The sequence below is a fragment of the Lactuca saligna genome, chromosome 1 (genome assembly GCF_052625555.1).
Source record: "Lactuca saligna cultivar CGN05327 chromosome 1, ASM5262555v1, whole genome shotgun sequence".
NCBI classification, from domain to species: Eukaryota; Viridiplantae; Streptophyta; class Magnoliopsida; order Asterales; family Asteraceae; genus Lactuca; species Lactuca saligna.
In genome coordinates, this window is record NC_136417.1 from 58,705,953 (window position 1) to 58,730,705 (window position 24,753).

General features: G+C 34.5%; 2 protein-coding genes across 3 annotated transcripts; both read right to left on the reverse strand.

Annotated features, from left to right (window-relative positions):
- Positions 1-3,770: 3,770 nt before the first annotated feature.
- On the reverse strand, positions 3,771-5,347 carry LOC145036969 (V-type proton ATPase subunit D-like). 2 transcript variants are annotated; one of them, XM_078985507.1, is made up of 2 exons: positions 5,210-5,347; positions 3,771-4,798 (listed from the first exon to the last, which is right to left on the reverse strand). In XM_078985507.1, exon 2 carries the CDS (start codon positions 4,778-4,780, stop codon positions 3,998-4,000), a length of 783 nt encoding a protein of 260 aa, XP_078841633.1. In that variant the 5' UTR covers positions 4,781-4,798; positions 5,210-5,347; the 3' UTR covers positions 3,771-3,997. The 2 variants fall into 2 exon arrangements, with proteins under 2 accessions (XP_078841633.1, XP_078841641.1); XM_078985515.1 differs by having other exon boundaries at positions 3,771-4,781; positions 5,210-5,346.
- A 2,919-nt stretch (positions 5,348-8,266) lies between these two features.
- On the reverse strand, positions 8,267-14,597 carry LOC145036986 (E3 SUMO-protein ligase SIZ1-like). The gene is made up of 17 exons (XM_078985525.1): positions 14,386-14,597; positions 14,125-14,250; positions 13,521-13,601; positions 13,320-13,362; positions 13,054-13,126; positions 12,622-12,787; positions 12,402-12,535; positions 12,232-12,300; positions 11,712-11,799; positions 11,533-11,608; positions 11,369-11,442; positions 11,103-11,210; positions 10,703-10,864; positions 10,266-10,370; positions 10,080-10,160; positions 8,810-9,980; positions 8,267-8,724 (listed from the first exon to the last, which is right to left on the reverse strand). The coding sequence occupies exons 2-17, from the start codon at positions 14,146-14,148 to the stop codon at positions 8,570-8,572; spliced, it is 2,610 nt and encodes an 869-aa protein (XP_078841651.1). The 5' UTR covers positions 14,149-14,250; positions 14,386-14,597; the 3' UTR covers positions 8,267-8,569.
- Between the last annotated feature and the right edge of the window lie 10,156 nt (positions 14,598-24,753).

Sequence of the window (24,753 nt, forward strand, 5' to 3'; positions counted from 1 at the left end):
TGTTATTCAGAGTCAACCAATTATAGCGTTCTATTTTCGTGATCCACCAAACATCAACAAAAGAAAACCGGCCCATGCAACGCACAGGCTTCATCACTAGTTTATATAATATCCACATATTTGTCTTATTTTTTAAATGTGATACGTAACTGAAATACGAGTTATTGACGTAAGATGGTGTTCATTGAACAAATTAGGTTATTTTAAGGATATATGGTGTACCAAAAAAAAAAGTTGATTTAATGTATACATGAAAATTAGTTGGTTATCTTTCCAAACTGTTGATCTAAAATTTTAATAGAGTCACATACAATAATTCTAATGAAGGTGTACATAGATTTTAAATTAGAAATACTTTCACGAGATTGTTAAACCAAAATTTTGTTATCCTTTTGCTGCCCGTAATATTATCAACTTAGCCCACATTCCTTACTACGTAAATTTTCTAAATAACCGAATCACACTTTGTCCATAGTATTTTAGTAAGTGATAATTCGTACATTGAAGAAATCTTAAATAAATAAATGTGACTTTAATAAAACAATTAATTAAATGTTCAAAAAGGTGCCTACTTGAAAGTTTGTGAATTATCGTCAAACTTTTAGTACAAATAAAAATCAAACCATTAGGTTGTTTTCATTTGACAAGAAATCTTGGATGAAAAATGGGGACATTGGTTTCATTGTATTGTTTGTTTCTACAGCATTTGTATACGTATGCAATGCAACTACGCATCATGTTCACACTAGTTTTATTTCTCTTTGATTTTGACCCTTTTTTACTTTGGCTATTTCATACAACTACCATAGCTTCACTTGTTTTCTATTTTGTATTTCCATTAATTTTGAGGGTTATTTCTATAATAAAAAATCTAAAAAAGAAATATCATATTGTTAGACTAAGGGATATGGGCTACACGTTCTTTTCATTTTTTCATTGTTAACTTATCATCACATCATTTTCATCTTACTTTTTCTTCTTTATACGTCTTGCTCCCCTCACTTTTTTTAATATTTAAATATGTATAAATATCAATACTATACTCTACATATAACAGTTAAAAACATTGAATTTTGATATACATAAGATTTAAAAATAAATTAAAAAATTAAAAATACAAATATAAAGGAAAAAAAAAAAGAAAAAAAAATAATGGGAGATTGTTGTCTCGGAGGGTTCACCACACACCACTAGGTGTGGTATTCCCCGCTCCCCACACAAGCGACCTCCATCCATGAGATGGTTTCGTCGATATACCCTTTCATCTTAACCTCTTTTATAAGCAACGTCATATATTCAATTAAAAAAACTTAAAAAAAATAAATAAATAAATAAATAAACTATTTTAACATCCTTTGCAATACATAAGCTTTTTAAAATAAAATTTCCAAAAATCAAATATTTATCCTTCTTTATTCAAAACATTTTATAAAACATCATATTTTGTTACGTAAAACACATGTCATATCTAATATCGGTGCTATTTTAATAAACTATGTAGCTATAAAAATAAAAGGCTGTTACTATATATATATATATATATATATATATATATATATATATATATATATATATATATATATATATATATATATATAAGTATGATAGAATGAAACTGTTAATAAGAATCGAGAAGAAATAATGATAACATAATAGATTCATAAGTTGTTAAAAGATATTGAATAGTTGATGAATAATTGAAAGATAAATCATTTTTTAATAATTTTTATAATTGACTAATAATAATAAGTTATAAATATTTTGTAGAAACTTCAATTGCATTGGTTACTTGACCTTTGTAAGATATAACAATTTCAACTTTGGTAATACAAGATTCAAGATTTTAGAATAATCATTGTCAATTTAAGCAAAAGTGTCTCATCATTAGTTCAACAGTTTTGTTGATTTTGTGGTTAAACTTTAGCATGAAATCATAGTTTGTTAATAATAAATAAGAATTTTTTTTTAACTAGCAACTATAAATATATAATCTAAACATAAAGTAGCATCTAATTTCACCTATGTTTAGGACGAGATTTAAACCCTCAACCTCAAGAAGGAAGAGCACCACCTAATACCACTAAACTATAAACATTTTCAAGCACCCTATATTATTAGACCAAATAATTTTATTTTTTAAATTAAATTATTTGACCACAAATATATATATATATATATATATATATATATATATATATATATATATATATATAAAATTTAAAAAAAAAAAAAAAAATTGACAAGTTTATAGTGACAACTTTAAATTTGATTGATCGTGTTTAATGACTAATCATAAAACATGCTTAACTAAAAACAAAAATCCTAAATATAAACATCTTATTAAATATAGCCAAAGTTCCATCAACAAAGCATCTAGCAAATAATCTAAGGCAAATTTTTATATGATCATCAGATCATGTCATGAGAAGGCGATCTCGATTTGGGCCAAGCCCAAACCTGATCCCAAAACCTTAACTAGCATTATGTGGCGTCCACGGTGGCACATAAGGTTTTGAATATTTTAGTGGGTTGAAATCAAGTTTAGAAATGATTCATGGAAAAAAAAAAATTGGTCTATCGAGTTTAATTAAATGATAAATGACTTAAAAAGTAAATTAAGAATATATTTTGAACAACTTTTAACTACTTTCACTCATTTTCTTACTCGCTATTTTTTCTATTTAACCGGTTAATGACTACACACAACTTCCATTAAACCGGTTGCATATACATTCTATTTACCAAATTTGCACTTATCTTAATTTTTTAATACCTAAAAAATGTCCGTAAATTTTGGGAAACAGTTGAAATCAGTCACAACTTTTTTTCAACGTATTTTGCTCATTTGCAAAGAAGTTTGTTTCACATTTCTAGAACATGTTTGCATTTGCATTTTTTTTCAAGTTGGGTGTTCTTAACTTTTCAGATTTCAACCTTTTTCCACAAATAAATGACAGAATGTTCTCGGGTTCTTTTTCAACAGAAAAGAAAGGAATTGGCCAAATCCTTTTTGATGATTTCTTTTCCAAAACTTTCCTTCCAATGAAAAGACTTTAAGACACCAAAAGGAAAGGACTTTTATACCCCTTAACCTAAACTAGGTTATTCTAGAATATCGTTATCAAATTTTCAATCCTTGAACTCAATAACAAGAAAGAAGAATTAAAACATAATACTCACCTTTTCATTTAACTTTCAACTCAATAACAAAATATATAATGTAAAGGTTGTTTGGTAGCATTTTAATAGTTCTATTCATACTCAGCATCTATGATAATACAACCATTAAGAGCATTTAGCTCGTTAAGTTGGACCTTTGAATTAGTCAAAGGCAAGCATTTGAATGATTCAGCTAGAAGGATGCGTCTCAAGTCTTAACAATTCAGATGTGAGAAATTACTTCGACATAAAAATACATGCTTCATTAACTTGTACAATAGTTATAATGGTGTTGTACCTTATTTGGATAAATCAAAAAGACAAAAACTAAAGTTTGTTAGTATAATGTACACACGTGGCAGTTAGTTTGTTATTAACAAGTGGGAGTTAGTTACAAGTTAGTTTGTTTTCAGTTAGTAGATTAGCAAATGTTGGTAATAAACACACGTGTTTTTAGCAAATGTTAGTTACAATATATTTCACTTTTTACCCATAATAGCAATATATTTACATTTCTTTACCCACAAAGTCAACATATTACATTTTTTACCAATACTAGCAATATATTATAACTCATTATAGTATGTAGATATTCACCACAAACAAAGATATAAAGTAAACAATAGCATGATTAAAAAATCGATAAATTAACAAAATCCGCAAAAACAACAAACATAATACAAATAAAAGAAAAATAAAGTCATTGTAAGAAAACTGACACCAAATATATAGCTGCACACATGAAGCTTTTATTCAAAAAGTAAACACAGCTCGTTGATTTAACAAATGAAATTCATATAAAACATGATAAAAGTACATAAATAAACTAACCTCCATTTCAGAAGATAATGTCTTCATCTTTCTGGGCAACAGTAAGCATGTCATGAGCAGCATTAATGGAGATTCCTTGTTCTAAAGAAAGATGTTCAGCAGCTTGTAACTCCCGAAACTGAGCAGCAGCTTTCATCTTATTTTCAATCTCCCTTTTTTTATAAGCTTGAATCTTTTTCAACCTAAAGAAATCCTCCCTTTCCAATTCATCAAGCTCACCTTTGATGTAACTTATGGTGTTCTCTAATCTTGGTTTGACCACACTCTCAAGAGCATTGACCCTACGGTTTGTAGTCTTGATTGCTTCATCGAGTGTCAAGAAAGATGTTTGAAGGGATGCAAGTTCAACAAGAACCTCAATTGCTTTCACATATGCAGTTTTACATACTTGAACTTGTTGCCCACCTCTTGCTAAACCAGTTAAGTCGTTTTTTGTTTCTGATTCAGTGAAGTAGTCGAATTTAGGAAGCTTTACACCTGCAATGTTCTCTGTGCGTGATTTGACTCTCAGAGTTGCGGTTTTGACATTTTCAATAACAGTGAATTTGATGTTTTCTCCTGCAACGTATTTGGCTTCGGTTAAAGCAAAGGAAGAAGCTTTCATTACAGTTCCCATTGATTCTTTTGTCGTGACGATTTTCTTAAGGATAGCTCGAAATTGAACTGTTAGAGCATCGCTTTTCTTCTTGAGAAGAGCGTGGCCTCTGGTTGCGCCTACAAGACGAGCTTTGACAACTCCAAGCACGGTGACAGTTGGGACCACATTCAAACGCTGGGTCTGACCAGACATCCTGTTGAATATGTAAACCTGTTAATAGGAAGAGGGTTATATCGAATTATTGAATTGTGTTTGACTAGGAATTGAAGTTCATTTAGATGAGATTCGAAGCTCGGATTGATCCAATGGAGTTCAAGTTCAGTATACTGGATTGAATTTATGTGAACGATGATCACAATTACTAAGATCTACTCCACGGATTTGTGCGGTTTTCAGAAGTTGTGTCAAATAAGTGCAGTTAGGGCTAGATAAAGTGAACTTCAAATCTAGTTGCTGGATTCCAAGTCTGATAAATTTGGATTAAATCCGGGACGACTGATACAGATTCTGATCTCGGAGACTTGGATCAAAAAATTGTGAGGCAGTAAGGGTTGAATCATACGACTATACAGCAAATTTAGATCTGTAAAAGCAAAGAAGATAGAGAAGAAAGAAGAGTACCTGATAACGATACTGCTAGTGCTTTTTTATGGAAATGGAGAAGAAGGTCATACACAAGACGATGATCGCTGGAGTTCTTCCCTCAATCCCGACGAACCAGGAAAGTAGATCCTCTTTTTAATTTTAGCTTGTGATGATGATTATTGAAATTGTTGATGGGCCACGCCTCTTTTATAACGCAAAATGACCCTTCACTTTTTTTTCAATTGGGATATTTACAAATATGATGATTATTATTCAAATATTTAATTTAGTATCAAACAAAATAACCTAATCGTTTGAAGTTTAGAAAAATGATCCGTACATCTGGAACGTAGGGATGAGCATAGGCGGGTACCCGCCTCATTTGGCGAGAACCGGAATCGGAATCGGAACCAGCACTTCCTAGAAAGTTAGAACCGGAACCGGAACCGCTCTAGACGGTTCTTGAATTTTTGGAACCACTCCCGGAACCGGCAGTTCCAGTTCCGAGAGCGGGTAACCCGGTTATATTAATTTTGTTAACTTTTGACGATAAAACCGCAACTTAGTTCGATCCAAATTGAATCAATTCGGACCAATATATATTCTAAATCGGTCTAATATACCCAGCGGGTAGCAATTCCAAAAAAATGAGAATTGGAACCGGAACCGATTAAGGCGGTTCCATAACTTTAGGAACCGGAACCGGAACCGCTTAAGGCAGTTCCGGTTTCAGAACCGGCAGTTCCGAGGCGGTTCCGGTTCCAAAAACGGGTACCCGGTTCCGATGCTCATCCATACTGGAACGGGTTACCAAAGATTCAATATCGGTCTTTTAACAACCCAGCTGAGTGGTTCCTTACTTAACAGAATTCTGAGATGTGGTACCACCATGTTACGGAAATAGGATTTCGGATGTTCTAGAATTTGATGAAAATGGACTCGGATGATGAATAAATTATGGTTTTGTAGGTATCTTCTCAATTCCCTTAAACATTTTATTACTTATTCTTGTGTTAGAATACGAAAAAACAATGTCCTAAAAACAAAAACAATGTCTGGACTCCGATGAATTTGTTTGGAAGAAATGAGGTTTTTCGTTTCAAAATATGTAGAAACCTAGTGTTGGTAAGTAGTTAGCCTTATATCTATTTACATATTAAGTAATAGTGAGTTGGAATTACATGACCCTTATGATAAACCCATCCATAAACATGTTTGAAAAGGAAAGCCTTTCTAGAATGCGATGAACAGTCCAAAATAAACTTATCTGAAATTGAACCATGTCCGAAATGTTATGACCTTTTCCAAAGTAGACATATTAGTTTCATTGATACTAACTTGGTTTTATGTTGTTTTACCGTGACGATGTGTACAAAGCTTTATTAACTATAGTATGTGAACCTTATCTTGGTGCAAAAGTTCTTGCAAGATTACAACTTCTCCAACATCTAAGGCTCTTTCATAAAGGTGTGCTTTGGGAGCTTGCTTGAAGTCCACATCAATGTGGAAGGGGATATGTTGTTCATGCCTTACATGTTCTGTAAAGAGGTTGTTATAGTTCCATTGGATGAAGTATACTTTGAGCTAGGCGACTATAAACGTTCTTTGGAAAGTGCTAATTTGATCATATAACTTGCTTGTTGTTTGGTGAATATTCCTGACTACTTTGCCTAGTAATGAGTTTTTGAAAGTGTTTTCATTAGTTAAATCGACTGACTCAGTCAAATTGCAAGTGTTTCCATTAGTTAATCAATTGACTCAATCAAGTCGCAAGATTTAAAGATCGTATCTATAAATTCAATTGAACAATATCAAATTATTATGTGGACCGAGTGTGTCTAATGTACATGTTGGAAAAAGGGTTTAATGGTTAATACAATTGTCAACCAAGAAAAGTTCATTTCCCTTGTATCTGATTTGTAGGAGTTCAATATCTATTATAATGTTTAGTATTTTCATATACTTTTTGTAACTGAATTTCTATACAAAATAAATTTAAATTAAATTAAATTAGTGGTGTTAAAACTTTAAGCATTTAATTTAAAATAATTAAAAACAATAATAATTTATTAGTTAGATAGATAAGTTAGGTTGGAATCTTTAAGATTGGGAATTAAGGAATAACATTTGGGTAAATTCATTTAATTATTATATACACTTATTTGTGACGAATTTTATCATTTAAGTTTGGATTGAAAGATATATAAATCTAGAAATATATTTAGAAAGTCCTATTGAGTTAAATAAAAAAGAGAAATTAAATATCATCCTACTTTTTATTCCTATAAATCTTTCTACCCAATTAAATTGTTACATATGTAACATTTAATGTTCATTTAATGAAATTTAATGATGATTTAGTTAACTAATATGATAAATGTTATCATTTAAATAGGTAGGAATATTAGTAGGGGGAAAAAAAAAAAAAGTAGGATGATATTTAATTTCTTAAAAAAATGAAGATTGGGGGCAATCTTGTCAACTTTAGAAACTTAGGCTTAAGTTGGACTTAAACTTGGCAAACTAAGTTTTCGACTTATATTGTGAAAGATATTAACTTGTTGGGTTAAGTTGGAAGTTGTGGGTTAAAGATATTAGTAGAAAGTCATATTGGAGACAAAGTAAGTTAATTTTGTTAATGAGGTCTTTTGTAAAGGTTAGTCTACCAACATATCAAATTATATTGAAATGCTACAAAACCTAGATCTTGCAAGCAAATTGTGAATACTGATTCATTTTGATAGAATCTTTCGATCTTATTAATTGTAGAACATCTTGAGAACCTTGGTTTGATTCATTTTGATAGAATTTTTCGATCTTATTAAGTGTAGAACAGTCGTATGTAAGATCTTGAGAACCTTGGCTTGTTTCTCTCGTAAAATTATAAAACCCCACTTAACTTATCGCGTTTTCATTTTTCAACCCCACTTAAGTCGTAAAAAGAATAACAATTAATTTACTTCTTTAATTGCCAAGGAGACACATCAACCCATAACATCAACTAATACAACCTCCAGCCAAGTTTCTCATGATGTAAAGGATAAAAGTTATGTTTCTATTTAATTAACCAGAATAATAAGTCTCGAGTAAGAGTTAAAAAGAAAGAAAACATTTACATGCAATTAATTTCCTCTCACTATAAATCAGAAAAAGAAGTGGTTTATGATCTAGAATCTAAATATACTTGCTACCAGAAAGAAGCCTATTAGAATGTTACAATTTCACCATGAAAAAAAAAAAAGAAAAGAAAGAAGAAGAATCTATACCAACCACGCCTTTCTTGAGGGCAAATACGGCATTATCCATTCCAAACCCTAAATTTCCACAAAATCAAAACCAAACTCAAGAAGAGTCTTGGGTCATTTTCTTCACCATTTAATTTATTAATTTATCTTATCATCCCTCCTCTTCTGAATCTGAATCAATTGATAAAAACAATCGTGGTCTAACAGACCGCTTTTGTCTAGGAAACAAAAACGGACTATCCGATCCTTCCCTTTCCCTACTACTCTTTTCAGATCTCCCATCACTCATTCCAAGCAGCAATGAAGCTATACAACAAAAATAAATTAGAAATCAAATTAGCAAAAAAATAATAAATAAACATTATAGAAAAAAAACCCATCAAATTAATACCAGTATCCGCCAATGAATCCAGTGTACCATCTTTCAATGGTGCTTTCTGTCTCGAATTCAACCCATTCACACCTGGATCCGGTTCACAGCGGACCCCACCACCACCACCACCTAGGCTGAGAGATATCCAGTCATCACTTCGGAAACCATTTGATGACATGGATTGCTGACGTGTCACCTCTACATGTTCTGTTGTTGTTGCTTCTAATGGTTTTGTAGGAAGAAAAAGCTGAAGCGACGGATCATCGCCTCCGTAAGCTGCTAACGGGTTATCCACCAACCCATCGTCTGCTCCAAGTGCGGTGGGACCACCCATCGAAGTCTCGCCACCCAATGTAAATCCGCCAAGTGGACCGTTATCGGTGGGGTCCGCATCCGAACCGAATAACTGAAAGCTGGGCCCCACTCCATGGTTGTTGTTAGAAGGTACAGACCAAAAGGGGGCTCCAAAATCATCATTGAAAAGACCAAGCGGAAGACTAGAAGGGTCTTCAGGATGCGAATGCAAGGGTAGATTTGGAAAACCAATTTGCGCAGAAGAAGAAAGTAGGTTGTCATTATGAGTAACGACAGTGTCAGCCACAGGCATAGCCTCAGCCTCATCTTCCGAATCACTCAGAACGATGACATCAGCGTCACCCGGATTTACAAATCCATGAATGTTCAAAGAAAGTGAGTCGAGGTCAACCCCGTTAGGGGTAGAATAGTCAAACTGCCCACCACCATCTTGATTGACACTAGTATCATCGCCACCACTACCAGTGGCACTACTGCTCATGGGAATAACATTATTATGAGTAGTAATATTATTACCAATACCATGACCGTTGGTGTTTATGAAGTTTTCGGGCAGTTTGCTGCCAGAAGAAACTGAATTTAAATTATCAGGTTTTCTGACTTCCCAAAACCCGTTTTTGTTTTTTTTCATTCCGAGTTTTAAGCCCCTAGTGTGACCTTCAGAGCCGGTCAAACCTTCCTGTTTGACCTGTTTTAGAGCTTCTAATTTGGGTTTAGAGTCGACTTCCATGGGGACACCAACACAAAGTGTCCCATCGGGCAGATGCCACTGCCCGAGTTCTCCTAGGCTTTTTCGGTCATCTTCTGACTTTGCCCGCCATGAACCATCTGGTTTCACTTCGATTTCTGTCACGTCCTCCACACAATTACGCATCTTTATAAAATAAAAATAATAACTTTTAGTTAGTAAATCGTTTAAAAAAATTGTTAGAACTCAAAACAAAGATAACCAAGATTAACGATAACTAATTACCTTAGATGTGATAAGCGTAAAATATGGGTCGATAATGACATTCTCCAACGCGTAATTCTTGAGACAAATTGGGCATTGCCACTAAAGGAAACACAAAGGTTTTGAAAGAAAAAAAAAATTAATAACTTATGAAAAGAGAGAAATATGATTACATATATCAATGAAGAATTGTATGAATGTTCTTGCCTTACGAGACCGTTGATTCATTTCAACAAACACTTCAAGATCAAAACAGCCCATGTGGGCACACGGTTTGAATCTTCCAGCAATTTTCATTCTAGAACCACTCATCTGCAACATAAATATCAAATTCAAATCTTCATGTTAAAAAAAGAAAGAAGCAAAACTATCAATAACAGTTTAGTCCCTGTGGTGTGTCAAAAGTTACGGATTTAGTCCAGATTTTTCATTTTTTGCAAATTTGGTTTTGTTACAATATTCGTCCCGGAAACTAACTGTGTGTAAAAGGAAAATGACTATATTGCCCCCATCTTAATCTTAAATTCTAAAATCAAATCAAAACAGTAGTGACCATGATCCAACAGATGACATAGTCCAGAAGGACTAAAATTGTAATTTGCTAATTTAAACAAAAGAGATGAAAGAAAATGTGGTGTACTTACAGGGCAACGTAGATTAACCGGTATAGAGTCAGAAACAACCTCCAGATCGCTGTCACTGTCAGCGTTTTCTGTGGGGGCCCCACCGCCAACACAGCGGCGAACACGTGCAAGAGCATCTTCAAACCGCTCACCATCGGACTCTTTAGGAATAAGGTTGAGAATCTATCAGGGGTAAAATCGTCAAAAATAAAAACAATAGCATGGTAGTCAAGAACAGCTGAAAATATGGTTGATATTGGTAAAAAAAAAAAAAAACTACTTCCTGTTGCTGTCAAGACAAGAAACATAAAACATGGTAACCACATCTGGCATGTATTGGGGTGGGGGTATTTTGGTCAAAAAAACAATAGCATAGCATTTTTTAAGAAACTAACATCTGGATTTGAAGGAGACTTCCCACCTGTTGAACTGTGCGCCGTTTTATTATCCGGACACCCAAACAGAAGACGCGAGAATCACATCCTGTTAATGAAATTTTATTAATTCCATCTCGAGTGCATGGTGTGATCTGACAAAAAAGAAATCTTTATTTTATTAATCATGTCTCGAGTGCAGGGTATGTTTATATAAATAATAAATCCATAATGTTTTTGTATAATATATATATATATATATATATATATATATATATATATATATATATATATATATATATATTAAACTTACAATAGGACCATCATCACGACCATTGGCTCCAAGCAATTGAGCACCCGGTCTATTTGTTGCACGCATTGGCACCCCTGAGTCAAATGCAGAGTTTTTTATTAAAACAGATGGAATTAAAGCTTAAATAGATTAACACAATTTAAATCAGATAAAATGATACCTACCATTGATTTGAAGTTCTGCATATTGTGGCCATTGCATTCTAAAAGAAACCTTGTCATTCAGAAGCATACACCAGGCCTAGATATATAGATTTAGAATCACCCATATTTCATTAAAAATATATATATATTTATGTTAATATAAATTCATTAAAAAGGAATTTATATTTTATATAACTAACCTGCACATCATACTCTGGTTTCACCAACAAATCCCTATCTACTCTTGTAAGTTGAAAAGTCTTTTCAACACTTAGAACTGGATTTGCACTGAAAAATACACACCAAAGGTAATAAAGAAAAAAGCCAGAGCCATCATTTTTCATTCAAAATAATTCCATTCTAAAATATGTAAACAAAGGATTTCAATTTTCAACATAGAGCCATTTAAGAAAGGGAAAATTGTGGAGAATAATATGAGCAATGTACTTTTTTCCTTGCCCATAATAGCAGCATACTTACATTTCTTTATCGCTAATAGCAATGTATTTACATTTTTCTACCAATATGAGAATTCCATTTTATTTGTTACATATTGCTAGTATGTCTATTGCAATTATGGATAAAATATAAAAGGCATTGCCTATATTGGTTAAAAGAGTTAAGTAGTTGCTATTTCTTGCAAATTACCCTTTAAAATAAACACACACACACACACACACACACACACACACACACACAAAAAAAAAAAAAAATACTCACCCTTCTGTAGGTGTATTTGCAATTATCAGCTGTACAGGAGGTAAAGGATGCGCCACAGAAAGCAAGAACCTGAATGTTGAAAAATTACATCAGTAAGTAACCATTTCTTATTAAATTTTTTTTTTTTTAAAAATTGCAATAGAATTTTGGGAATAAAAATTATTACTTACGGATCTGCACGACCAAGTCTACAAATTTCACAGTAAAACTTTGGTGGAGGTGCTGGTAAAATACCCTCCAAGGGCTTTTCGGGAATAATAACACAATTAATATGCTGCCACACACCGCATCTTGGATCTTCACACTGAGAATAAAAATTGAATCATAATACATAAACCAATAATGGGAATGAAAAAGGTAAAACGGCATATAAGAGAAGAAAAAAGAAACCTTTATCATTGAATCAGCTTGCAATGAGCTTCCACAGGGGCAACGAACTTTTTCCATGTTTTGAAGAACATCTTCAATCTCCTCTTTAGGTTTTGTACTATTAGTTGCATCTAAAACTGCTCGACCTTTTGATGCCAAGTCTGTTGCCCCTGAATCCTGCATTTTCCTTGTTACAATAGAAAAGGACACATGTCAGAATACAGTAGATACTAGCAATATAAAGCAGAAAGCAAATACTAGCAATACAAGCCTACACACTGATTTAAATGGAAGGAAACAAGTATACATGAAAGGGTAGTAAGATTATAAGAAAGAGTAGTAAGATCACAGTAGGGCATCTAGTCATTTTATGGAATATGGATAAGTACATCGGTAATAATGAGGTGCATAGGCATAAGTTTTCAGGAAGAATCAATCTAAAGATATGCAAACCTGTAAATGTCATCAACTAATTTAGCAACTTCTTCCTTCCCAACAGCATTTTTCTTGGACCACATTCCTGAAACTGCTCAACATGGCAAACAAATGCAAGATTCATTACCCATGTAAATAAGTATACAAAAAAAAGGGGGAAACACATAAATGTAGCCTCCACATCACAATAATTGGCCTCTTTGACATTTGAATACATACAGATTAAAAAATATGACTTAGAAACAGTTCTACATGATTTAAAATGGACTAACTTTTAGTTTTACCTCTTTCATCCGACAGAACAGCTGATATTCGGTCAGTGAGATCCTATAGGAACAAGAAAAAGATAATCAAAAAAAGTGAAGGAATAACTGAATAAGAATAATGGCAACACCCCAAATCAGGTAGTCCACAGTCCATACAGATTTAAGATCTATGCAGATAAATTCTTGAACAAACCACAAACATAGAAAGCAAAAACCAACCTGCTTCTTTCCTTGTTTGGAAAGACCTAGTTGGGTGAGGATGTCCTTCAGTTCTCTTATTCGAAAATGTGCCATTTTTTCCTACAACAAAGAAGAGATAAATATAAACACGTTGCAACTAGAACCAATTCAAAGTTTATGGGCATACATGATAATACACCAGTTTTCTTCCCTTTATTATAGAAGTATTTGTGTCTAAACATGTGCAATTTTGTAAAAAAATAAATAAACAAAACACACAAGCAAAGCAGCTAGAAATCATTAGAGCTAACTACAGATAGATAAATAGGTGGAAATGGATTAAAATGAACGATTTTTCTTCAGGTGAGTGGTTATACAAGTTATGTTTTTTTCTAACAACCAAAGGTCCAAAAACATCTGTTAGCTGAGAATTGATCAAATAATAGTTCTATCAAAGTAAATCGATGTCCTCAATTCACCACAGAAGATAACATATGCCCTTAATCTTAGTTAATTGAATTGTGGACTTCAATTGTAGAAAGCAGGAAGTATTAACCACATATAGCACGCATTCACATTGAATCTTGAACGAGCACAAAAACGCTCTTCAGACTACCCTATATGCACAAAATTGAATCAATACCTTGCAACTCGCTACCAAATCCATCTTTAACTGTATACATAAATCGCCCCTGTCGCCCAGCAATTAAATTATTCAGCAGCAACCAAGCCAATAAAAAACTGTCATCTGCTTCCGAAAAATTATCCACTGATCCAATCGAAAACGTTCAAACACAAATCACAATTAATACCTCAACCAACAACCAAATAGATGAATAGAGTTTGACCATATCCAAATATTCAATTGCCTTGAATGCAATTTCACATAGATTAGGGCACTTACACAAATTGGGCAAAATTGAGAGTGATGATTGGCACAATCGGACCTTTTAGGAGTATTTTTAGAAGTCAGGAGCGATACGCCGCCGACGTATATTTCTCTCTCATCGATTATTTATCTTTTTTGACTGAGAAACGGAGCCGGGAAGCAATAATCATCCTTCAATTACGAGAGTTTAAACGGACGTGAAGGATGGTTTACAATCTGATTTAGTTCTTGCCAACAAATCCGGGTTTGGATTCTATGCTGCTTACGTGCATTTTAGGATCCTGTGTCCTCTCTTCCCGATCGTGGTATTGCCATAATAGGAAATTTAGCGTTATTTGCATTTTTAGTACCTGTTATTTGAGAAATTTCAGATAGACCCCTTTAAACCAGATTTGGTGCCTTTTAATTTTTAACACTTGGATTTTATGTGGATAGATCTTCAAATCATGAATGATTTCACTCATAAAGATGAAATTAAAAAAACTAGAACGATTTTAGGATATGATTTTCTATTAAATTTAAGTTAACAGTTGAGATCTAAAAAAATCTTCTAAAGCATGCTCACATTACTAGTAAGATCAAGTTTATTCATATAAATTAATTAAATAAGAATACTATCAACCAATACTTATAGTCATTTTGACTTTGGTGTTTTGTGTCCACTCCTCAAGCATTCCAAAAGTCAAAAATCAACTGATAAAAGATGTTTATTGGTAAAATATAAGATAAAAGTTTGGTGTGATCACTCAATATAATTGATTTAACGAAAAAATAAATTTTTACCATGATAAATTAATAATCAATCTTATAAAAATAAAAATAACGGTTTGAAAGTATTGAATGCTTAAAATATTAACAAAATCTTAATTGTTATAAGTATTTGAGATAGTGTATTTTCAAACTTGACATGATTCATATGATTGAACTATGAGCTTCGAATTTGTATTAGTAGATATTGTTAAGTGTTAATGTTATCTAGTTAGATTATAAGTCATAACACACTTGAAGATGTCCATTAAAAATATTATATATTTGTTTATGAGCATCAATATTGAAATTGATTGAAATTGTAAATGAGCCTAAAATTGTAGCTTACATGAAACTTTTAAACCCTTCCTAGCATGTGCTTTTTTTATATTTCACACCATTTTAGAATTATTATCTGTTGGTGTTTTATATAACTTAAAAAACAATATAAGTTTTTTCTAACAGGTAAACTAAGTTATTTTTAAATTATTTTTAATTTCATGTTTGAACTTTCAACCGTCAAATTATAAGCATTTTGGTATAAACTATAACAGTTACAACAAGATGATAAATCGTCATGTTTGTAACATTTGGATGTTTATTATACTTTTTTGTAACTATTGTTTGTATATGTTTCATCTAATAAATTTGTGTATACTCTGAATACAAATCTATTTGTGTAGTTTTTATAATATCAAAGGTATCACGAAACTAGCTAATTTGAGTGTGAAAAAATAAAGACAGATAACAGCCTCATTGTCTATGTGTATCATCAATTGTTTTGGTTCAAGTTATATAATTTGTGGTTATTGTCATCAAAACTCTATCAACTCTAGCTTCTTTGTTTAAATATTTACTATATTAATTTTTGTATCTTTTACCCTCATTAAAGTAACAAATGACATAATGAAAATGGTAAACTCAACGAGCTATTCAGATTAGCAAGTCATAATGCACATATTAGGTTAGATGACGTGTACAAATTAAGCCACATAGAAAATAGGTTACGTGGCATTTTGAATTAGTTTATAAGGGAAAAGTAAGAGAAGGCTTTTGACAGGCTTTGAACAACTATCTTCGTCGACATTCTCTTTTTCTTAATTTGATGGTTCACATATGTAGCATCCCAAAAATCATAACCAAAATTTTTATTTTTAATTATTAAATAAATCATAGTTATCGAAATCATTTCATCCAAAAACATAAGTCATCGTATCAAATCAGAGTATCATATCAAAACACATATCAATATATAATAGTAAAACATCTCATACTGAACAAACGATGTGTGCATTGCAGTCATCCTGAGCTCTACCCCTTGTTACCGGAAGTACCTGAAACCAAAACTGAAAACTGTAAGCACAAAGCTTAGTGAGTCTCCCCAAACTACCATGCACCATACACAAAATCATATAAACTGGGTCCCCGCACCTTCCTCGGGCCCCGCCCCGCATCGGACAGAGTCCTGGACAGACCCCGCCTGGCATCGAGCCCTGCTCGGTATACAATTTTGTTTATCTCAGGCCCCGCCTGTCACTAGGCCCCGCCTGGTATACACATATAAAGACAATAACATATAATCATGCTACCACATAAAGAATCATACACAGTTCTATATATTCTAGTCCTAAGGCCTCGCCTATCATGGGCCCCGCCCCTACTCTGCTATGATGAGATATGGAACTATAACACCCAAAGTCTGGAAGGCCAAGAAAGGAAAGAAAGCCCTAATTTTAAAGGGCGACTCGGCGAGTCCAAGGAGAAACTCGGCGAGTCCGAGCGGGATCCGGGTCGAGGAGTAAGTGACCGACTCGGCGAGTCGGCCAAAGGGACTCGGCGAGTCTGGTCTGTGCGGAGAAAACCCTAAATTTGGGACTTGGAGCCTATTTAAGCGCCTCATTCTCCTCCTTAGGGTTCCTTTACTGCCTCTCTAACCCAGAACACCAAACCCTAGCCGCCATATCCTCTATTTGAGCCATTTGTTGCCTTGAAAGGTGCATTAAAGCTTGGAGAAGGAAGAATGAACTTGGAGGTGCAAGAAAGGACTATAGATCTGGGATTTTGAGTATATTTCTGAGCATTTGGAGGTAATAATCTAGTTCTTGGACTCTTTTGCACTTAGATCTATGTGTGGTTGTTGGGGCTTTTTAGCCATAATGTTATTCAATTGAGTTAGAAGCCATATCTGAAGTTGCTACTTCAGATCTAAGCATTTTATGGTCTTGAGAAGCATAAAGTATCAGCCCTTGAGTTGTTTATGGAGCCTCTTTGCCTTAAACCCTAGTTTATGGTGTATTTTGCCTAGATCTCCTTCTCTACACGTAAGGTTTGCAAATTTACGTGAGGAATAGGCTTGGGAAGGGTAGATCCACGGTTTGGAGTCCATGCATGACTTAAAAGTCCTCTACATGTAAGGAGATCTGAATGGACTCAGCGAGTCCTTTGAGTGGACTTGGCGAGTAGCATGAAGATGAGGAGCAACTCGACAAGTGGGATGAATAGCTCGTCGAGTCAGATGAAGATTGCCTTGTGCTCGGCGAGTCTGTTCTTGGACTCGGTGAGTCAGGTTGTAAAACCCCAAAACCTTCGAGTTGAGACTCGAATCAGTGAGTCGGATGGAGAATCGGTAAGTTGGACAGGTCAGGACTCAGAAATCGGTAGACTCGGCGAGTCATGGACTGACTCGGCGAGTCGAGACGCGAAAGGAAGGATTTTGAATATATGAACTCGGCGAGTCAGTAGGTTGACTTGGCGAGTAGGGTTGACCTTGACCAGGACTTTGACTTTGACTAGGGTTGACTTGGTTGTCTTTCGGGGGTCAGTTAGACTTAGTGTTGCATTGATATTGGTAGTTCGGGGAGCAAGGGGAGCAGGAGTTCGGTGAGTTGCAGGGCAGCAGCTAGTGAGATCATCAGCAAGTTCACCCAGTGCAGGTGAGTTTCCCTTTGTGTGAATGGGTCTAAGGCCACAATGTCGGCCCATGTAGTTATGAGTAGAAGACCCGGGGGTTAGCCCTAGGCACAGTATGCTAGTATGATATTCAGGACGAGGTCCATTAATAGCGGGCGGGTGCCCAAGGATTTGTTTATATGATAGTTTATACTTGTTGTCTGTGTGATACATGTATGTGCCTGGTAGGGAGGTGAGTGTGGGCGAGGTCCCGTATCTCACCAATAGTAGAGTGTGAATGGGGTTCCATATCTCATTAGTAGCAGAACAGGGACGAGGCCCAAGTTAGGGAAGGAGTGAGGGTGGGTTGGGCCCGTATCTCACTACCAGTAGGAGCATGGACGGGGTTCCATGACTCGTCAGTAGCAGGACAAGGGCGAGGCCTAGGATAGGCGAGGCCTTAGGACAGAACCAGTTGTATGTGTTTAGTTTATGTGTTGTGATATGTTTATGTGTTATTATTTGTTGGCGGGCGAGGCCTTATGACAGGTGAGGCCTAAGTGAAACAGATCTGTAACCGAGCGGGGCTTGAAGCCAGGCGGGGTCGTTGTAGGGGGCGAGGCCTAAAATGGCGGGTGTGGCCCAGTATATGCAGTATGTGATTATGCATGGTATGTGGTAGGGTGGGGAACTCACTACGCTTCGTGCTTACGGTTTTCAGTTTTGGTTCCAGGTACTTCTGGTAGCGGAGGGAAGAGCTCGGGGTGATCGCATGGCACACACCATTGAATAGACAGCCTGTGAATGTTTACTCTGATAATGAACATGTGTTTTTGAAAACTTATACTCTGATTATGTTTTGGAATGATGACTTTTCTTAAAGTAATGTTTTATTAAAAGAAATTGTGGGTCTTGAATTTTGGGTCATTACAGGAACCCCGTCCACTCTCAGCTAGTGATGAGATACGGGACCCTAGCCACACTCACTTCCCTACCAGGCACATACCAGTATCACAAAGACAACAAATATAACTAAACATGCATTCCTTCATCGGGTACCACATAGCATCGAACTGTAGTTTGGAAACATACATATAAACATTCTTCGGGATCCGCCCGACATCGGATCGAAATCTGGAAGCATACAAACATTCATCGGGCACTGTCTGGCATCGAATTGGAATCTGGAAACATAACAGCCTACATCGGGCATTGCCCAACATCAGACCTTAGTCTGGAACATTCTAACATACATAAACGGGCCGACATTGGTGCCTTCGACCCGTTCCTACAGGAAAAAACTCACCTCGTAAAGATGAATCTCGCGGATAATCTGTGACATCCCCAATTTCACAGCCAGAAAATACCGATTTGTTTATGCTTTGTTTTTAAAATCGGAGTAATCTTTTACAGAAAACAGTTGCGGAATTTGTTCCCAAAATAAAATATGATAAAATAAAATTTATCAAAGCATTTTTAAAGAGGTTGTACTTTTCATTAATTATAAAACCTCGGGATGTCATGTTCCGATACATACCAAAAGCATAAACAATATAAAATAGACCTTACAACAACTATTTATAACTACTGATCTATAATCCAAAATCTCTCGTCAAGTCCACCAACTTATACCTTTGTGCCAATACCTGTAATGCAAAAAAAAAAAAAAAACTGAGTGGGTCAGGCTTGGGAGTCTGGTGAGCATATAGGGTTTTCAACCCACAATAATATAATTATTATATTCAATCATCAAACAATCAACCCAATTACCCGTCCCCACTATCTTCGTTTATTCTTAAGTACATTCCCTAAGGAATTATCCTAAGGGTCATCTCCTACATCGTATTTACCTATCATCTTCTTACATCGCATTTCCTTTATATATATTCGTTCCTAAAGCATGAATACGCAGTTACAACATCGCCTAGACTCGTAACTCATAGTAAGGGTTAGGCTATCATCGCATGAATACGTAGTCACAACATCGCCTGGACTCGTAATTCATTGTAAGGGTTAGAGTATCATTGCATGAATACATAGTTACAACATCGCCTGAACTCGTAATTCATCACCTACAGGTTATGAGCCTGTTGGTGTTTCCACAGGGTCATCTAGAATAGTCTGTGGTCGCCATTTATACTCTGGTTGATGACTACATCGCCGATCAAGGATATGGTATCTCCTCTCATCTCACATCACCTATTTATCATCACCTATTTCTCATCACCTAATTATCATCACCTATTTCTCATCACCTACTTATCATCACCTAATTATCATCACACCTCATCTAATTCATCTACCCATGTTCTACCCAACATATTTGTAGATATAAAATACATGTAGAGATTAACTCATTTAACACCTATATAAAACATCCATTCCACACTCATCTCAAATAAATAACAATATATAAACACATAGCACGTATTTCATAGCAAATACTTAATATATATATATATATATATATATATATATATATATATATATATGTTAGAAGAAAGTGATCACATACTCACCCAAAACATATACTTAACGCATTCACACAATACTTGTATTAAAATCGTGTTATGAAAGGGACTATACACTCACTTGATCAGAAGATGACCGGATAGCACCACGGCTCTAAGAGTAGTATTCTTCTGCAAAACCGGTATCACTTCACACACCGGGTTTCTCGCGAACAGAGCTTCGGATCGGAAACTCTTTTCTTCTCGGGATCTTCGGGCTTCAGGACTTGCTTCGAGTCTCGGAGTTGATATCGGGGCTTCGGGGGATTAAAATAGGGCTTAGAGGGTGTATCGGGAGTGGGAGAGAATAGATGGAGCAACCCTAAACGGCTGGCCCTTCAAATCTATTTATATGGCAAAATTTTCATTTTCCACATCGTGAGCTTGATCGTCACTGCATGCGTCATCGCAAGTTGCGTCTGGGGGACTCCAGGAGGTGTCAGAAGACTTGTCACGTCGTGGCACTGCTTGCCACGTCGTGGTATCTGACAGTTTTGGGGTTTCGCGCTCCAAACTTCATAAACTCATAACTTTCGCATACGAACTCCGTTTTCGACGTCCTTTATATCGACGCATAGGTAAAAACAATATCTACAACTTTCATTTAGAATCCATTGGATAATTTTGACTTTATTTTTATTATATTATTTTTATATTATTTTTAGTTTGTCGGGACTCCGTTATAAACTCATAACTCCTTCGTCTGACGTCCATTTTCGTCTGTCTTTCTGTCGTTGCACTATTATCGATGAGATATTCAATTCTCATTTAAATTGTTTTGGCTAAATATCTCTCTAATGTAAATTCACTATTTACATCGCGTTGTGTCGTGTCGGTTCTTTCGCAAAACTTCGATAGGCCATAACTTCTTTGTTATAACTCGGATTTCAACATTCTTTATATGTACGGAATCCTTGTAACATATACTATAACTTAGTTAAGATTAATCCTTCTAAATAATATTCCATCAAAATGTCATCTTTAATGCTTATCGTCTCTAAATTGACTAGCCCATATCTACGGGCGTTACATAATCCTTTGGCTGCTAGCTAGCAGATCTCCGAACTGCTGATTTCTCGACTCCCCCAACTACTAATCACTAGAATAACACTCAGTCAAAAACCAATTATCATTCTTAGGGTAAAATTACCATTTTATCCCTGATCTAATTTGGTCCATGCCTAAGGCCCAAAACCATAACATGAAATGCCCCAATACTAGGTAGACTTCCCAAGCCCACTAATGGCCTAATTTTCTAAATTGGGCCCAACCCCATATGGGCCTTACTCAAAATCCCCAAGATTCCTGGTCCAATAATAATAATTTTCCGATGACTCAAAGGACCAAGCTCATTAGGCCCACTAAAGCCTAACTACCAATTAGCCCTCTAAGGCCTAAATTCCAAACTGGGCCCATAAAGGCCCAACCCAACTTCTTAGGCTCAACTGGGAAATTCAATCAAATTATTCCACTCATGGCCCAAAACAGAAAGCCCAAACCCCAAACCAAGTTGTGACATCCCCATTTTTACGGTTAGAAAAGACCGATTTGTTTATGCTTTATTTTGAAAATCAGAGTATCTTTTAAAGAAATATGTTGCAGAATTTGTTCGCAGAAAAACATGATAAATACGTTATCAAAGCATTTTCAAATAAATGTATTTTATTTGTTTAAAACATTGGGATGTCATTGTCCATACAGAATCATAAGCATAAACAGACCTTACATTCTTTTGCACTAGTGATTTACATCTCCTTTAATCTCTCAGTGTAATGTAGTTTCGTATAGACACCTATGATACAAATAAACTGAGTGGATCAGGTTAGGAAACCTGGTGAGTACATAGGGTTTTCAATCCCACAATGTTATATATATACATATATATGCCTAGATTATTATACTCAAAGTAATTATTGTGTTATTGTATGCATAACTGTTGGCCAATCAATTTTACTTATTTTAAGAAAGTGAATTAACATATATTATTGAATTAAATGTAATTGAAAAATATCATCTAATTTAATTACAAGGGTATTTTAGTCAATTGATGTAGATTTAATAAAGAGAAATTGCATATTTTAAGGGATCATAGATTCTATTAATTTTAAAAATAATATTTTACGAATTATAACTATTTTAATTCGGACATTCTGACAAAATATGTTTATTTATTTAATTATTTTACTCAAAAATTAAAATATTCTAGAACAATAAATAATAAAAGTATTCTTGAACCTATTTCTTGATCATGACTTTAAGAACTTCTTGTAGAATAACAAATTCTTGAATAATGAATTGAAGAATAAAAACAAAAGATACATTATTTCTTATAGAATACGGGTAACAATTGTTAAGAATTACAACAACTAATACATTCTAAAAGAATAATGTGGTCCGTTTCAATTTTGTGGTCCGTTCTTCAAGCATCAACTTCTGTGATTCCAACAGAATTGGAATTCGTGATTCCATTCCAAGGGAACTGGGATACGTGATTCCATTCCAATAGAATTGGAATCTCACCAATATTATCCATTGAATCATCTACATAAACATACTTGATACCTTTTCAGAATTCAACCTTGTCAGGATCATGTACTGTCCACATAAATGAAGTGCTAAATCAAAATAAATAAATAAACATAAATTGAAATATGAATCAAACCATTTGAATCAGTCCATTTGTTGCATCAATCAGACCATTTAAAAGAAACACAAATGATCTCCATATCACTCAAAACCCCCGAATTCCACTTGAATTGGAATTATAAACTGAGTTATCGATTCATGTAACAACAAAAACGGAAGGAAAAAACCCTAAGTGAAAATTAACTCAAACAGAGCTTCATGTTACTTCATTATATCAAAAATCGAATCTAACCAAACATCGATTCACTCGAACCTTCTCATCATTAACATATGGTCACAGTTTCCTAGGGTTTTGAAATCGTTGCATAATCAAATTGATCTCCGCATTTGCCATTATTTAATATTACAACAATCAATTAATCATTATCAAGACCGAATTTCCTCAACAAATAAACTATAGTGAAATGAAACACAAGCATGTTGATAGATAGATTACATCAACAACAACAATTAAGAGGAAGAAAAGTAAACCAAGATTTAAAGTTATGATTGATGTCAAGGTAATAAAAGGATACAGATAAGATAGAGATATCAGAAGTACTGAAGCACCAGAGGATGAAGAAGCAAAACATAACGACAAGAGGAATGAGATGAATCCGTTTGTATTTAACTACTGATCTCATGCTCCAGCTCTAACTCTCTCTCTCCGGCCAATGGTGGAAACAGGATTGTAGATGTGAAGCTCGTTGGTGATATCCGTCGCAGACATCGACCTCTTCCGCCATGACCTTCCCCTGGATCGGTGTTGTCCTGATGCTTCTTCCCTCTACACCTCCTCACAATTTCCCAACTATCACAGAAGCTCCGTCGACATGCCCTGTTCCTTCGTTTTTGTCTAGGGATTTAAAGTTGTAAATGTAAACGATTTTTCCTAAAACAAAGGGTTTATGATTTGAATAATTAATAGCCAAAGTTAATTAAAAGCTAAGATTACAATGTTAGCCCTATCCGGGTTTTTTAAATGATTGGTCCACATTTATGCATAAAATAACACAATAATTACTTTAAACACCTGAGCCTAGCTCTCTCTCTCTCTCTCTCACTCTCTCTCTCTCTCTCTCTCTATATATATATATATATATATATATATATATATATATATATATATGTGTGTGTGTGTGTGTGTGTATGTGTGTGTGTGTGTGTATATATATATATATATATATATATATATATATATATATATATATATATATTAGAACTCACAAGTATAAAATTTCACCATGTATAAACAACTCTTACCCCACCCCGTCGATCCTCACAACCACATTATCCATACTCTCGGACCTTAAAATTTATCTATTTACTTAATCCATACTCCCAGATCTAGTCCATGCTCTCGGATCAATAATTTTCCCATTTTGTACTCTCGGGCTAGGGATAATTGTCTATGTCTAAATCCATACTCTCGGATTAATGACAAATAATTATGTACTATCCATACTCGTAGACTAAGGACAACTGACTATGTCTTAATCCATGCCCCCGGATCAATGACAAATGACTTTGCCCAATCCATACTCTCGGATTAGGGACGAATGACTATGTCTAATCCATGCTCTCGAATCAATGACATAACTTAAATTTCTAT